At 41.9% G+C, this 15,769-nt stretch overlaps 2 protein-coding genes across 4 annotated transcripts in view; both read left to right on the forward strand.

The window, feature by feature from the left end:
• rgs7a (regulator of G protein signaling 7a) overlaps nt 1-8,124 on the forward strand; it is a 52,754-nt gene extending 44,630 nt beyond the window's left edge. For both annotated transcript variants that reach the window (XM_086171899.1, XM_086171908.1), the window contains 9 exons: nt 679-753; nt 934-1,032; nt 1,451-1,512; nt 2,017-2,127; nt 2,748-2,873; nt 4,598-4,784; nt 5,042-5,131; nt 6,742-6,772; nt 7,257-8,124. In XM_086171899.1, the coding sequence (XP_086028025.1) occupies nt 679-753; nt 934-1,032; nt 1,451-1,512; nt 2,017-2,127; nt 2,748-2,873; nt 4,598-4,784; nt 5,042-5,131; nt 6,742-6,762 (771 nt within the window). In that variant the 3' untranslated portion in view covers nt 6,763-6,772; nt 7,257-8,124. The remainder of the gene's footprint in view (nt 1-678; nt 754-933; nt 1,033-1,450; nt 1,513-2,016; nt 2,128-2,747; nt 2,874-4,597; nt 4,785-5,041; nt 5,132-6,741; nt 6,773-7,256) is intronic.
• A 980-nt stretch (nt 8,125-9,104) lies between these two features.
• On the forward strand, nt 9,105-15,752 carry grem2a (gremlin 2, DAN family BMP antagonist a). Of its 2 annotated transcripts, none has more exons than XM_086171863.1 (2): nt 9,105-9,521; nt 14,309-15,752. In XM_086171863.1, the coding sequence occupies exon 2, from the start codon at nt 14,310-14,312 to the stop codon at nt 14,883-14,885; it is 576 nt and encodes a 191-aa protein (XP_086027989.1). In that variant the 5' UTR covers nt 9,105-9,521; nt 14,309; the 3' UTR covers nt 14,886-15,752. The 2 variants fall into 2 exon arrangements, with proteins under 2 accessions (XP_086027989.1, XP_086027998.1); XM_086171872.1 differs by having other exon boundaries at nt 9,151-9,456.
• Nucleotides 15,753-15,769: the final 17 nt, after the last annotated feature.

Raw genomic sequence — 15,769 nt, forward strand, 5'->3', positions numbered from 1 at the left:
GTACAGTTATGAACACATCAACGATAACCTAACTTCTGTGTGAGCTATATATGACAGATGAATTGTGTAGAGGCGAACACGCTAAAAATCCCCGTCGTACACATAAAATGCCACATCAATAACTGTCACAACACATCAGCCTCAAAGCTGCTCTTTACTTCTTTCATACTCACTTGCTGAGCATTAGTATTTCGTCTCTCATTGAGCTTAAAGGGTCTCCTCTGCAGTATTCCTCCAAAATCCACGGCTTCACGCTTAATTGGAAAATAAGTTCAATTTTATGTATCCTCGGAGCTACGTAATCAATATTAATTCAAATTTCACAGTGACGCTGTCAGCTCTGTTCTTCTTGAAGAGACCCCGATTAGACCACTTGTTCAATCAGCCCGACTTAGACGCTAAGACTTCCCACTGGTTTATTTGTTTTGCTAAAATTGGTACATTGCGTGTTTAATTAACCAGCAGCCAACGCGTTGTCCTGGAGACTTCTTGAAATCACTTCACACTCAGCCAAGCATATTGAATTTGAACAACTGAAATTCATATAATGGTGACGAAACAGCACTCTTGCTGTTCATGGTGTTGTTCCAGAGGGCAAAGCACAACCAGCACCTGAATTGATAAGAGTTGAAAAAGAAAATCCAATTAACACAGATCGTCTTCTCTTTTCTCTCAAAGCCTGGATGTGTGAATACGACGGAAGTTGACATAAAGAAGTCCTCCAGAATGAAAAATCCTCACAAAACAAGAAAGGTACACAGCATCTTTCCTCTGACACACCTTTTATTTAAGGTCAGGGCAGATAACGCTTTGCACAAATGTGAAGGGACAGGTCTGTCGTTCCTATCTGTGCCTTTCAGCCACTTTGCTGCCCTGTTGCCGCTACTATCGATAGTTGTATTATAATTTTAATTGCATGTTTTCCTGTCTCAGTCTGTGTATGGGCTGCAGAATGATATCCGCGCCCACAGCCCAACCCACACCCCTGCCCCGGAGGCCAAGCAACCTACAGAAGAAGAACTACAGGAACAGGTTAGACTGTTTATTCTACCTGATTGGTCTAATATTGTGTGATTGTCTAGGTTTTAGGCTGGATTTTTTTTTTCTTTGGCCAATTTTCCCTTTCATTTATCAGATGGTTTTAGGGTAATGTTTGCAACTGTAGAGAAGACCTGAAATGTAACTATATAATTTCAAGTAAATCATGTGTTAAAAGTCAATCGATATGTATCAATCAATATAGTCTTGTCTTCATTACTTGATGCCCTCTATTACCTTAGAGCACTCACTGAAAGCCATATATGGATGAGGCAGCACAGTTTGATGTTTAAACTATATGTATTAAAATAATAAGAAAACAATGACAATGCAACGAAAAGCTATATTTACAAGATAATCCACTGTTTATATACACAGACATATTTGCTAATTGTTCCCTGCTATGTTTCAGATCACCTTTTGGCAATTGCAATTAGACAGACATCGACTGAAAATGTCCAAAGTGGCAGAGAGGTGAGCAATGTTCTCTGCGTCTTTATTCAGTTTAGTTATCGATCTGTTTATTGAGCTTTTAAACAGCCTAACATGGTGTGGAATTAACAGCTCCAATGACCTTGAGGAGTGATTGGGCTGGGACAATGCCTTCAGTGGACGTCAGCATCAATTGTGCCAGCTATTAGAAGGCACACAATGTGTCGATTTGTCATTTCCTTCATCAACATTCAACCGAGCATTCTTTATCCTCATGTCCGAATACCGGGCCTATAATGAATCAAGCACTTGATGGATTCTGTACAGTATATCTGCACAAGGTTACACAATTACTACAGTTCTGCAATACCTTCTTCTTTTGCAATAACAATAGTCTGTTTTGAGGGACCCTCTCACTCAGTTAATCTTTTAAGAGTGTTATGTTTGAAGCTGGAGGTTATAGTGATGTGTGATGTTTCTTATCCTCCCGCCGGTCATATAAGATATTCATTCAAAAGTTCTCCGTTACCTTCTGTGTCCCCTTAGTTTGCTTGGATACACGGAGCAGTACATTGAATACGACCCCTTCCTCACGCCTCCAGATCCGTCCAACCCCTGGATCTCAGATGACACCACGCTCTGGGAACTCGAGGCAAGGTGGGTAACAAGGTCTCAGGAGAAAAAGTAAAAACTATGGTTTGGTCATGACCATTAAGGATCAAAAGGAAAGCTTTTTTACTCTTTGCAATGCTTTCTTTTGGCAGCGTAGCGCTGTCAATTTGCTTGGAAAACCTGTGTGGCAAGGAAAGTACTTCCATGACCATGTGGTCAAATAAAAAAGGCCAAGGAAGAGAGAGCAGCAACAAGAGCCCTATAGGATATAAAACAAAGCAGTGCATCAATGACAGCACAAGTGACATTAAGACGGACACAGTGTGTGAAGGAGGGTTGGCTATTGTGGTGGGTTGCAAGGCTGCATCCAACAAAAGCAGGCTGTGAACGTTGACAAAAACAGTTTGAATGAGAAGCTACAAATGGCATTTGGCTGATTAAAGGAATGGAATCCGCTGAGCCAATAACATGCACAGAAAGAAATTATGAAGTTGTCGGCTAATGGGGACTGGCGAACATCAGCTGATCTCAGCTGATTTAAAAGGGCTGCCAGCAGAGCTTGACCTACTTCACCAAACCCTTTATGCAATTGTAATGGATACTGTACTTCGGTGATATATGGATATGTTCATCTGGTACTTTCTATCTGTTTTGTCCTTACCCAGTAAGGAACCAGGCCAGCAGAGGGTAAAGAGGTGGGCTTTTGGCATTGATGAGGTTCTCAAAGACCCTGTGGGGAGGGAGCAGTTCCTTAAGTTCCTTGAGTCTGAATTCAGTTCAGAGAATCTCAGGTGAGCAGACACAAACTGATATTCACTCACACAAGCACACATTAAAATTTGAAGCAAGCATGCAAAACAAAACAAAAATAGTTTGACTATAATGAATCTCCTGCTGATCTGACCTATCTTAAAAAGAAAAAAACAAAAGGATTTTCTCACCCATAGCTATGAAGAATTTTTAAACCTGAAATAAAAAGCCACCATTCATACACTGTTTGGTAACACCTCAACTATTAGTTTACAGTTCAATATGTACAATATAGGTATGCATTTACAACAGCAACAAGGTGAACATCATATTTTAATTAGCATCTGGGACACTGTATTTAGAACAGACCAGCATTATTATTAATGTGATGGTGGATGAAGATTTTTTGTTTTTTTAACTATGAACAGCTGCATTCAGGAGTACAATAACATAGGTGGTAGGGATGATTTATTCAGGGTAACATGAAAACTAGCGTTTTAGAGGGGCATGAAAACAGTTAGATGCATGTATTAATGCTGCTGATAGAATATATTACTGAACAGGGTTATACAGGATTGCTCCTGTGCTCCCTCTCACGGTGCATGTCTGCACTGAGACACTGTGAGCGGCTTCATTAAATCGTAAGGCGGTTTATCATCTTTTCAAGTCTGATGTAATTAAATGTATGTTATATTGCAATGAACAAGAAGCATTATTGATAGTTGACCCTTTTACCCTTAACTTTCTTCAATTAAATTTGCAACATTATTCTGTAATTAACCCTGCTTAAGTGTCCCAAAGGCACAACACTGAGGTTTTCCCTGAAGCAATCACACTCTTCTAAGCATGCAGTGTTGGACAGATTACTGGTCCATAACTTAATTAAATGTGGAAATGTTGTTAACTGAAAACTCTCAATTCCAAGAAAATGTCCTGAAAATGTCGCTTTAGAAAAAAATGCACGGCATTAGTATTACCAACAAAACATACTTAAAGTGGAAAATGTCATTGAGTTGTGCTATGTATAATCGAGTGTTTTTATTACCTACAAACAAGTGTGATATATTTAATGTTGCTATGCTCCATGTTTGGCAAAATGTCTGACAATCTTTATTAATATAAGTATATCCCACTTAGCAGTGTGTTATATTAAAGTGTTTGATACAATGAAAAAAAGATGCTCTTAACACTGCACTATAAAATACTATACATTATTTCAAACGCACACGCACATAAGTACAAGCACCTCAAAATTACAACAACCGCAAATACTGTTACTATGTTCATTCACATGTTAATGCTCAAATGGATGATAACATTTTAATGTTTTGAACCTTTTGTTCTTGCAGGCCTCACGTAACATATTTTGTCTCTGTGAACAGCAGTGTAATGACAAGTTTTTTTTAGTTCATACTGTTTCTCCTTAAAATCAAATGAATGTGTGCCTCTCTTTGGAAATGCCAAGGCAATTGGCTGCATGAAATATGCCGAGTCAACTCAGACTTCAGCTAAAACTGAAAAACTGAAACTCCTTAAAAATATTTCATTCCTGAACCAAACTGCTTTCGAGCTAAAGTAGCTGTTGAATCTGGAGATGCCAATGAACAGTCATCTGAAACTGAACAACAGTAGAGTCTTATAGACTTTCATCACCAATATTTGTTATTCAAATATCTCCTTCTTCTAGGCCTTTGTCAACAGATCTATGGACCTTGCAACTGTGGTACTGATGCTATACAGTATTGATGTTCTCTTTGGTCTGCAGGTTCTGGCTAGCAGTCCAGGAACTAAAGAAGCGCCCCATCAGAGAAGTTCCCACTCGGGTACAGGAAATCTGGCAGGAGTTTCTGGCCCCCGGGGCGCCCAGTGCCATCAATGTCGATTCAAAGAGCTATGACAAAACAACCCAGAATGTCAAAGACCCCGGGCGTTATGCCTTTGAGGATGCACAGGTGAGTGAAACAGTGGCAAACAATACAGCTGGGGGCTTTGGGATTTTATTTTTTTGCTGCTTCTCATGTATGATCCCTGTGCTGCAACTCAAATTTGAACGAGAAACACCTGTCAGATACCAGACAAATCTCTATCATTTTCGTTCAACATATGAGAGTACTATTAGACTGCTCTGTGGAATATTGCATTTCAAGTGTCTTTATTTCACAACCCCCCCCCCCCTCCCCGTACTGTCACTACCCATTTCCTCCGACAGGAACACATCTACAAGTTGATGAAGAGCGATTCTTACAGCCGTTTCATCCGTTCCAGTGCCTATCAAGAGTTATTACAGGCCAAGAAGAAGGTAAAAAGCGCTAGCAATGCTAATTAGACAGAGATTTTAGCCTCTCAAGCGGCGCCCATTTTCGCTAACCTGTTAATGATACTTTTAAACGTTGACGTCGCTGATAACTAACGGATGGTGGTCGGGGACGCGGTTTGATAGAGCAAAATAACTTATTGAAACACAAGACTTACCCTTTAGGATTGAAGCTAAGTGTCACGTCATCCGGTTTGCCCGACTAGTTTGAGTGACCGAAACTTTGCTAAATATTATTTTTCTTCTTTATAATGTCTCAGGCCCTGCCACAAACCATTAGGTGCGCCCGCGTCCTCTAGCGGAAGTCCTTGGAATCGCACGTTCGTATTTAAAGTCGGACATTTAGGCGGGTGTAAACAGCGCATGCTCAGTCCATCCCTGAGTGACACAAACAAACACGCACACAGACACACACACACACACACAGACACACACACACATGCACACACTCGTGGAGGTCCTTGTATGCATCTGTCATAATATATGTTTCCTTACAGGTCTGGGACTCAAAACTATTCATTTCTTACAAAGTATGCACATAGAGTTGAGGCTACAGTGAGATTTAAAATATCATAATATTGACTTATTTTCAACATTTTTTTTAAATTTGCTTCATATTTGAACATGTGCATTGAAATGTGCAGGCATCAGTTATAACACTGAGGGCATCTCAGCATATGTAATATACATATACATAACGTATGTATACACACACACACACACACACACACACACACACACACACACACACATATACACACACGTATATATGTACACGTGAATGAAGCTTGATCACTTCTTTTTTTGTGGATTTCGCAATGACTGCAAGTGCTTGAAATTATACCAGAGATTAAAAAAAGGTTATTGTGGATTTCACAATGACTGAAAGTGCTTTGAATTATACCAGAGATTAAAAAAAAGTTATTCTTAATGCAAAAAACCTTTGCAAGGTAGTATGCGTGGTGCAAGGTAGTGTTTCATGACAGTGAGTTAGTTTGGTGACTGCAAAACTGCACCCCGTCTGACCTGAATCCAAAACTCCTGGACAGAGGAGTGGTGGTGAGAGGTACTGAAAGGTAGAAACCAGGCTAAACCAAAGAACACACTGGACAAAATGTCAGCCACATGTCAGTGGCACTCGAAGAAGCGAAAGGGGAGAGTAAACACAGTGAAAAGCATCTACTTCAGGTTTAGATGATGGAGCACTTGACTGGGACTCCTGTCAGGCCGGCGGGCACAGTTGTAAATTGCAGAGGATGAAGTAAAACAATTAATGATTCACACTCGCACAGTTGTATTTATAGACCTAAGAGGTACTCTGCCTCTAACTTAAACCATTACTGTAATAGAGATTATTGTGACTGCTATTGGATTGTTTTAAGGTAGAATAATGCTATGTTTCAGGGTGTATATACTGCAATTTATGTTCTCTATTTCTCAAAATGTGTCCTGATTAAAAATATAATCTTTTTGATTACTATTTGAGTTGGTCAGAATTGGTTATCTATATATCCATGTATTACTTATAAATGTCCCCATTGAGATATTATCATTGTAAAATTAATGCATTATCATGTGTTTTTTTTTCCATGCAGAAGAGTAAGAACTTGTTCTGAAGGCTTCCAGGTAATACACAAAATTAAACTGTCTTTATTTCTTTATCAAATATTCTTAAACATTCTTCAATATGGACTCATCTGTTCAGAAGTTATGCATAGGTTTACTGTAAAATAATATAACTTTAGAGGACTGGCCAATACATAAAATATGAATGACACTATTCATAAACCCTTATGAGTGTTGAATGTTGATATATGTATTCTTCCAATTTATTAATCAAAAGGGGTCAAATATGTGACATGAATAGATTTGCGGATTTGCATGGAATTGTTTTTTTAATCTTGAAATCAAGTGAAATGTGTATTAATAACAATTATTTATCAAACACTTAAAAGACAATTTTTGCCTTAAATTAATTAGTGTTTGGATGTAAAAATGGAATTGTTTGCATTGCAAGTGACATATGCTTCAAAAATAGTTATATAAATCCCAGCCAATGTACTCATTTTTATTTCACTGTTGTTTTTTCCACATTCTATTCCTTCTGCAGGTGAAACCACTAGCATCCAAGTGGCTGACCAGTCCTGTGCCATCATGCTAAAAACAATGCCATCTCTCTCTGGGACATGGAGGAGGGGAGGGGGGGTGATCTCATCGTCATCATCATTGTCCGTCCACCCGCTCTCGGCGCAGCCAGGTGATGAGCGGGACCGTCTGTTCGTCTGTTGTCCACAAGATGTTGCATGTCCATGGAGAGGATTTTCCTTTTTCTCTCTCCTCTTACAGTACCTGATATAATTCCAGTATTCTCAGAAAAAGGAGGCATTGCCGGACTTGTGAGGACACTGACAGACTGGTTGAGATGCTAAATGTCATTGCACAGAGTCGAATTCGGTGTTCCAGTTCCTTTCCATCTTAACTACTGGACAAGAGCTACTCTTTCTCTTCCAGCTGAAACAAATGATGTCAGAGAGATAAAAAAAAGAAAATGAACAATAACAGAAAAAAAAACAACAAATGAATAATAAAATGTCAGCTTAAACGGATGAATCTAATCAATGTCATTGCTTTACATGATCTGAGGTCACAAATACTTTGTCACGCAATGGGAAGTGTTGTGCAGAATGAATATACAATATATATATATATATACACACCTATATTATTATTATTATTATTATTATTATTATTATTTATTGTGCATTGACTTTGCTTTACATTATTTTATTGCACTACAATAACATATTTAGCACATATGGTTTTCATTGCACTTGTAAAGTCACATTCAAAATTGCAAAAACGCTGTCTCCTGTCTGATGTAGAACATAATTCTATGTTATTCTCTGCAGTTATTTTTATACCATATTCAAAGACACTTTTACTTACTTGTATTATTAAAGTTGGCCCTCTATCTGTTACAATGGTGTGGACTTGTGTGTTACAAAAAATTTCCACTGATGGTACCGTGTATTTCGGGGTTATGTGAAGGAAAAGGCTTGTTGTTCATGAGGAGAGCCAACCTCTTATTCAAAGACAGGCCTTTTACATTTGTGGATGGGATGTAGCATTATCACATTTATTTTATACACCAACCGCCGTCCATCAGAGGTGCTCATGGAGCGCACTCCTTCTTCTCGCCACAAGGGGGGGATAAGTTCTATGTTATTGACCAAATCGACCTTATTTCAGTCTGAGGGCTCCTCCTCAACCCAGATCAGTAAAATCCACTCCGATGCTCTGCAGACAAATTAAGTTTTGTCATGCGAAACTGTCATCATCCTCATGTCTGCTGGGGGGGGGGTTATTGTTCGGTTTGTATCCATCTGAGGTTTCTGCGTCGCAAGGGCTTTGTCGACTCTTGATGGCAGAACGGATAAGTCAGTGTTTTCGGTCTTTGTGCCCAGTGGTCAACTTGGCAAGAACCGCAGAACTGACCAACATTATTGTCTCAGTTGGATGGAGGAATGTGAATTTTGTTGCTTTTCAGTTTCCCCCAGGGGAGTCAGGATACATGCATACAATGTTTTGTGGCTTGCGGGTAAAGCCAATAAGATCAATTCATATTCCCGCAGGTCACTTCTTCACCATTTGCCATTATATTTATCCGAGAATGCAGAGTGTAACTCATTTTCTGAAAAATGTAAATTCAAATGGAAAAAAAGAGGCAGAGACTGTTCCATAACATAAGTCATAACAAAACAACTGTCAGAAGCTCAGTTTGATTGGCTTGACACGTGAAGGAGTTGACAAAAAAAGATTTCTGCGAAAACTTCAAGCACCAGCAGCAGCAGCGGCAGCAGCAGAGAGACAGGCGTAGAGAGACAGACTTAAATAAAAGTGAAGGTTGGTTGATTCGCGCAATGACCAGGGCCAATAGGAAAAAAACCCTCCCAGTCTCGAGGAGGGAAAGGGGTGGTGGGGATTCAAACTAAGGCAGGCTTTACAGTTAGTCAAACACTCCCAAAGAAAGACTACAGACAGTCTTCCGAGAACCCAGACCTCGATTCTCACTGCAACTTTGAAACATCTCAGTGAGCTTAACGGCCATCAAACTCAGGCAGGCAGCGATACAAAAAGAGAGCGTGACAGAGAAATACAGGACTATGGAAAACTGACGGTGCGCCGAGATTTGGACTCTTCACTTTGGAAAAAAAAAAGAAAAAGAGAAGAGCAAGGACAAGCCAGAGGATACTACAGATTATGTTGTCATGGAAACAGGAACTTGGAAGCGGACGCAAGGACCACTGAAGGTGGATGACCTGCCCTGACTGCATCCCTGACACACTACTGTCTTTGCTGTGAACTGTGCTGAGAGGTACATATTCCCAACTGTCATGTGCGATCGGGACGGTGGTGATTTAACATTCGTGGTCTTCTGAATGTAAAAAACATGCAAGGGACGTCTCCGAGAGTCAGTTACCGTAACAACTTGTGTGCGCTAATTCCAAATGAATGCACGTGGGGATCCATAAACCGCAGCTTATGATTGAAGTTTCAAAACACATACTTGGCTTATTTTGAATATCTTTCAAGAACCGGATATTGTGTGAAAGTACAATGTTTTTGGTGTGGCGTAGATGTTTGCGTGCTGATGCGAAATATCTCATGGGAACGCTTTGGATCAGTTGATTATTAAGCAACTTGCTCAGAAAGTCAAAACTTCAATAAATACAGCAATGTTGTTATGTTAATTTGCATTTCTCTCAGCAATGGGAGTTGTTTTCCCAACCGGGGCCAACAAAAGTAAAAAAAAAATATCCACCTTTAAGTTATGGTAAAGTGTTGTGGATAAAAGTACAATTTTTTGATAAGCGGGGGGTTCTGGGGGAAATTAACGTTGTTTAACGGGAGAGGCGGTGAGTGATGACTGCGTTGCTGTGTATGTCTCTGCAAGATGAAAAGACAGTTTTCCAGTGAAAAAGAAAAAAAAAGGATCAGTGTTGCGGTCGCACAGTCGTGAGGAGTAAACACGCTTTTCCATTCTATTCTTTTTCTTCCCCAGTCGATGTGTTCACTCGTGTGCTGCCCTATTTATGAGCGGTCATGTGTCTCACTGATGCTAAACTGGCGTGCGCACATGTGTATGTGAGTTCCCTGCAATCTGCGTGCAGCAAGTGGTGGGGAGTTTGCTTTCTGATCCCTCTTACGGCTCCGGTGACTGCACCACCTTGTACAGTCTGCTCCCGATTGTCAAAGAGGATTTAGCAGTGACACATTACACTTTTCTTTTTAGGAAACAGAAAACTATTCATTGTGTGACGCGAAAGCTTTTTTAAGACTGGTGTTTGATAGAAGCTTTGAAGGCACTCTTGAGTGCGGGAGGTTTGGCGTTAAACGTCTGCCGTCACGCACACACACACACGCACACACACACACAGAAAGAGAGAGACTTAAGGAAATGGCTTCTGTAGACACTCTTAATGTTGCATTTTGGCCACTTCAGCACCGGTCTGATAAAATCTTAAACGAGCATTTATCCCCCCTGTGATCAAAAAAGTGGCTTAAAAGGAAATTCTTGGGAAGCATCAGCCCGCTGATAGACAACTCACTGAACCGCCGTAGCCGCCACATGTTAATACTCTCACTTAATTCTGCTGCGGATTTCTCAAACATTCCCGGAGACCTGTTAAAAATTACATCTGACGCTCTTTCGGCGCTGCAAATATCTTCAATTAAGAGTAAAATTAGATTATATCGGTGAGAGTGGTAAAGCTGTTATTAAATTTTAGACAATTATAGCCCCAAAAAAATGACATAGCATTTTACAATAGATAGTGTCATCCTAATTTGAAATGAAAAACCCAGTGGTATCATAGCAGCTCTAATTGCCTCCATCCACCTCTAAAGCACTTTATTATGTTGTGGAGGAGTTGCCTTACATTCTTGCCAGTACTTAACTTGGAAAGCATTATATCTGGGCTGCTAGTCATTATCAAGATGGATTGTGGTGACAAATGGCTGCCCAAACTGCCTGAAGCAACCTCCTGGCAATGTTGGCATTAGACACATTTACACAGCAAAGCCCCCAGAAAGCCCGCCGCCCGACCATTAATGAGGCAACAGCCGAGCGCAGTTTGGGAAAATACAATCCACAAATGCAGATAATGACATGGTTCCTCCTGTAATTGGCTCCGAGTGAAAACATTTCATTTGCCCCTCTTTATATTCTTTGTATGTGTTTGCGTCTGTCTGTGTGTACGCACGCATGCATGCACGCACGCACGCACGTGTGTGGTCACGTATGGATGTGTGGGGGCACATGTGTGTGTGCGGCTATCTGTGTTGTTGAGGTTTGAGCTGCACGGTGAATTAAATGCAGTTCTACTGTAATTAACTGCACTTAAGAGTCTGTGTATGAGACTGTCTGACGCACCAATAATTGAGGCATCAAGATTTGTTTGTTTTAACCTGCCTTTGAAGACTCGCTGGGAGGACGTGTGAGTGGAAGTACATGTATGCCCAGGCGTCGCGGCGTTGTTGCGGCGCGTCATTCCTTTTTCGGTTTTCGAACGATTTAACAAAAGACGTACCAAAGTATTTTCAGCCAATTTCCCTACAACTTTAATAACATGATTCCGCGCAAAAAAAAAAAAAAAAAGACCTATTTCGTATACACGCAAACCCTTATTAAAATGCAAGTTTTTTTGGGGGGAAAAACAGAAACCCAACAAGTTCTCACTGATAATAATGGTTGTTTTTAGAAAGGATTATGTCTAGCTCAGCAGCCTCTCTGGTATTTCTAATTTCATTAGAGGTCTGACTTTGGGAACCAAGGTCTGCCACACTTCAGTGAAGTGTATCCCCCCCCAAAGTATTTGCGGTTCTGGTAAAACATAAAGCTGTGTTTGAGGACAATATTAGAGGTCCGGTTTGTTTCTGTATCAGCATTAACACAAAAAACCACAGTCTCCTTCTGTCTCCTGACTCTGGGATAGTAAGTGCCTGCTGGAGAAAACAACAGAGCGACAGAGAAGTGCTACAACACGGCGCTAGAGGAAATAAAGATTTGCCAAGATGCGAAACTGCGGGATGAGGTGATCTGTAAATGATCATTACCCTATCCAGAAACTTCTTTTCAGCCCAGCCCCCTTTCTATCTTCTCCCAACCACTAACAACCCACCCATCCACCTCAGCAGCCCCACCACCACACACACACACATACACAAAGCCCCTCGAATCCCTATCCCAAACCCACAATTTGTCTCGCCGTGGAGATTGATGAGGATGGCTTGGCAGGAGCAGAGCTATCGTACTCGGGTCGTGTCAAGAGTTGAGAGGGAGCCCTGGCTGCCGACTGTCATCCGCTGGTGCCCTGCACTATGTACACAGCTGGTCGGGTCGTTCCCTCCCGAGTCAACAGAGCTTTGAAGACTCACCAGAGTCACAGGGCGCCTGTGTGATCTGAATAGCTGGAGAATGGGGAAGGGAGAGAACATGATCCTGCTGGCAGAAGCCTGGGTTGTTCTTCAGAGCAGGGGTTCATGCATACATTTAAATATAGTCAGCGGGGAAAAAAGAAAAAAAAAAGACAAGGTGGGTTGAAGTCAAATGAGCCCGTGTCATACATGGAAGGTGGATGACTGAAGATGGAATGGGTTCAAGACTCCCTGGACGCTGGAGGTGGGAGGTGGGTTCTTCTAACCCGATGATGGATGTGTGCGGTGACAATTTCACATGTGCGCTCATGCTGGGTTTGCGAGACCCCCCCCCTCATCCCCGCCCTGCCCGATAATTCGTTGATAATTTTTTCCCGAGATGCCTTAAATGAAAATTTGATTTCAAAGAGCACGTGACCTCGCAACACATATGTGAAATATAGATAGATCAAAAAAAAAAAAAAATGTAGGGTTTTTGTTTGATCTCTTTGAATTTGGAATGAGACGCTGTCAAAAGTCAACGAGATATGAAAAAAAGATAGTAATAATAAAATAAAGATGGCCTATCTCGTAATCTGACAGATACTCTATTGGAAAAACCTGGTGCAAAGTCAAACAACATTTCTTTTTGATGGAACAGCTGCTGCCTAGCTTAAAGCAAGTGCTACTCGGACAGTGATATACGGAGATGAGCGCTCGCAGAGGCAAGAACCAACCCTCCATTTCTTTGGGATCAAGGGCAGAGAAAGGAGGTAAAGACCAAAGTGGATTACAGTGGTACAGTAATTTGTTCCGTGTCAAGGCGAGTCGTCCGTCCAGGAAGGAGACGTCAAACGTACAAATTTGCATGGAAAAGAGGAGTCTGCGAGAAGGGGCGGCCAATGGCCTTGAGGCAGTTTGGGTTTTCTGTAAGAATTTCTGACTTTATGTCATGCAACTCTTGTCAAGAGCAACATCTGCTGAAAAGATGCTTGAGTGATGGTCAAAAATGTGCTGGCGCAAACACTGACAATAGTCTGATGCTCCGGCTCTGAATGGCAGACGGACGGTTTGCCCTTGATCCGTCTCTATTTTTACGGATGTGGCATAATAATAGAGACAGCGAATTGGTTTTTAGGGACACCCCCGGTCATTCTAAGTTCACTTTTCTTTATAGTATATTGCCACATAGTAGAAGATCAGACTCTCAAAGGGCACTGTGGAGTTCTAAAACTCTTCTCCTAATGGCATGCAGATGGGCCTTTCTAATGCTGGTTTACATATCTGCGGCATAGTTCATGACTAAAGTAAGCAAAGCCCTAATTATTTTACCCGGCGACGGGACCAATAAAATCAACTTCCCTTTCTCGTTATGGGTGTTTAAGTGTGTCCTTTGATGGCGGGGCTTTGTTTATTTTTGGAAGAGTCGTGTAGCTGAGAGGAAAGCAAATAGAGGAAATGATACAGTGATGCTGGCAAATGCGGGGGGGGGGGTGGGGTGGGGGGGGGTTTGTGATGGATTCATTTCCTCGATGATGCCCGGAAGGCTGGAACATGAAGGTGCTTGAACACGAATGCATACAACTGGGGGCGTGATTGACACGATTTACTACATGTTATGAACCGCTTGACTGTCGCGTTTCATCACACGTTGCAAGAATCAACACTATCGGCGTAGGCGTAACCCGATTGTGTTCATGTGATTATGAGCATTTCATTCTTTAAATCGGCTCTCTTTTCTTGTAGAATGCTGTGGAGAATTACCATATCAGTGGTTCTGGCTGGAGTGCTCTGCATCACTGCAGAGACCAAGAAGCCCCGGCCCCAGGGATCTATCCCGTCCCCGTACAAGACCAAAGGGAACCTCTCCTCCGAACGTCATCGCCTGTTGCACCAGAAACCCGAGGTGTTATCGTCCAGCAGGGAGGCCTTGGTTGTAACAGAGCGCCGCTACCTCCGGAGAGACTGGTGCAAGACCCAACCGCTACGCCAGACAATCAGCGAGGAAGGCTGCCGCAGCCGCACGGTGGTCAACCGCTTTTGCTATGGCCAGTGCAACTCTTTCTACATCCCTCGTCACATGGGCCCCAGCGCAGGCCAAGGCCAAAGTCGGGGCCAGGCCTCTGGCTCGGGACGAAAAAGCCACAACAAGGTTCAGGAACCGTTTCAGTCATGCTCCTTTTGCAGGCCGCATCGCATCACGCAGCTCACTGTTCAGCTGGAATGTCCCGATCTGCAGCCCCCTTTCAGGCACCGTAAGGTGCAAAGGGTCAAACAGTGTCGCTGCATGTCGGTTGATGTGAGCGGTCACGGTAAACTGTGAGGAAGAACGTGAAAGGACTTCCGGGTCTCTTTGCGACTGCATTCAAAATAGCGATGAGGCAGCCGAACGACGAGTGGCTTTGAGTTAAACTTTCAGGCGTCGTGTCAGGCGAGACATTCTACCACATAAGCACGACACAAACGCAGGTTCCGCTATGATTTCCTCGGAGACCGGCAGACGTGCAAGATGATGTTGTTGTTGAAAAGGACTGGCTCAAGTTGTTGTGCAACAGACACTGACAATGAAGCCGCCAGCTCACAATGAACAAGTTTTTCCAACCAACACATTCCTTTGTGATGAAGGAGTCACAAAGCATCGGGAACTACTTCTGGCAGAGGCCGTGTTTTTTACCTGTGGAAAACGTCGCCTATAATTGACTGTATTAGAAAAGTACTTTGTTAGGGATTTTCTTCTCCTGAACCTCTTAAGTGTCCCACGAGGCCTGTATGACAGCAGATGTTCTGACATGTAATAGCAGGGTAAATACAGGTGCAATTGATAAAACTTTATTATGGCTCTGTACTATTTAGTATGTCAGTTATTCCGATGACGCAGTGTGCAGAATACAGGGCCCCGCTCCCCCGAATGAAACATTATACTGAGTACAATGTCATTTTCCTTATTTCCTTAAAAGGGCCTATTAGATGTCAAGGAAGAGATTATGTGAAGCAGCACATCAAGCACTAGTGGCATCCACCTGCTTGGTCATACAATAAGACTGGCTGTATAAGTTGCTGAATTATACAGCAGGAATTAGCCAGCAGCGAAAGCATGTGTAACTGAGGTGCGATGCAATATAAACAGTATATTTTATGTATGTGTGTAAGTATGTATGTGAAAAGTATATTAAATCTATTTCATATAAAACACCAGCGGCGTCGCGG

Source organism: Fistularia commersonii, chromosome 2 (genome assembly GCF_037954325.1).
Source record: "Fistularia commersonii isolate RoL2024-O1a breed Wild chromosome 2, RoL_Fcom_v1.0, whole genome shotgun sequence".
Classification (NCBI taxonomy): domain Eukaryota; kingdom Metazoa; phylum Chordata; class Actinopteri; order Syngnathiformes; family Fistulariidae; genus Fistularia; species Fistularia commersonii.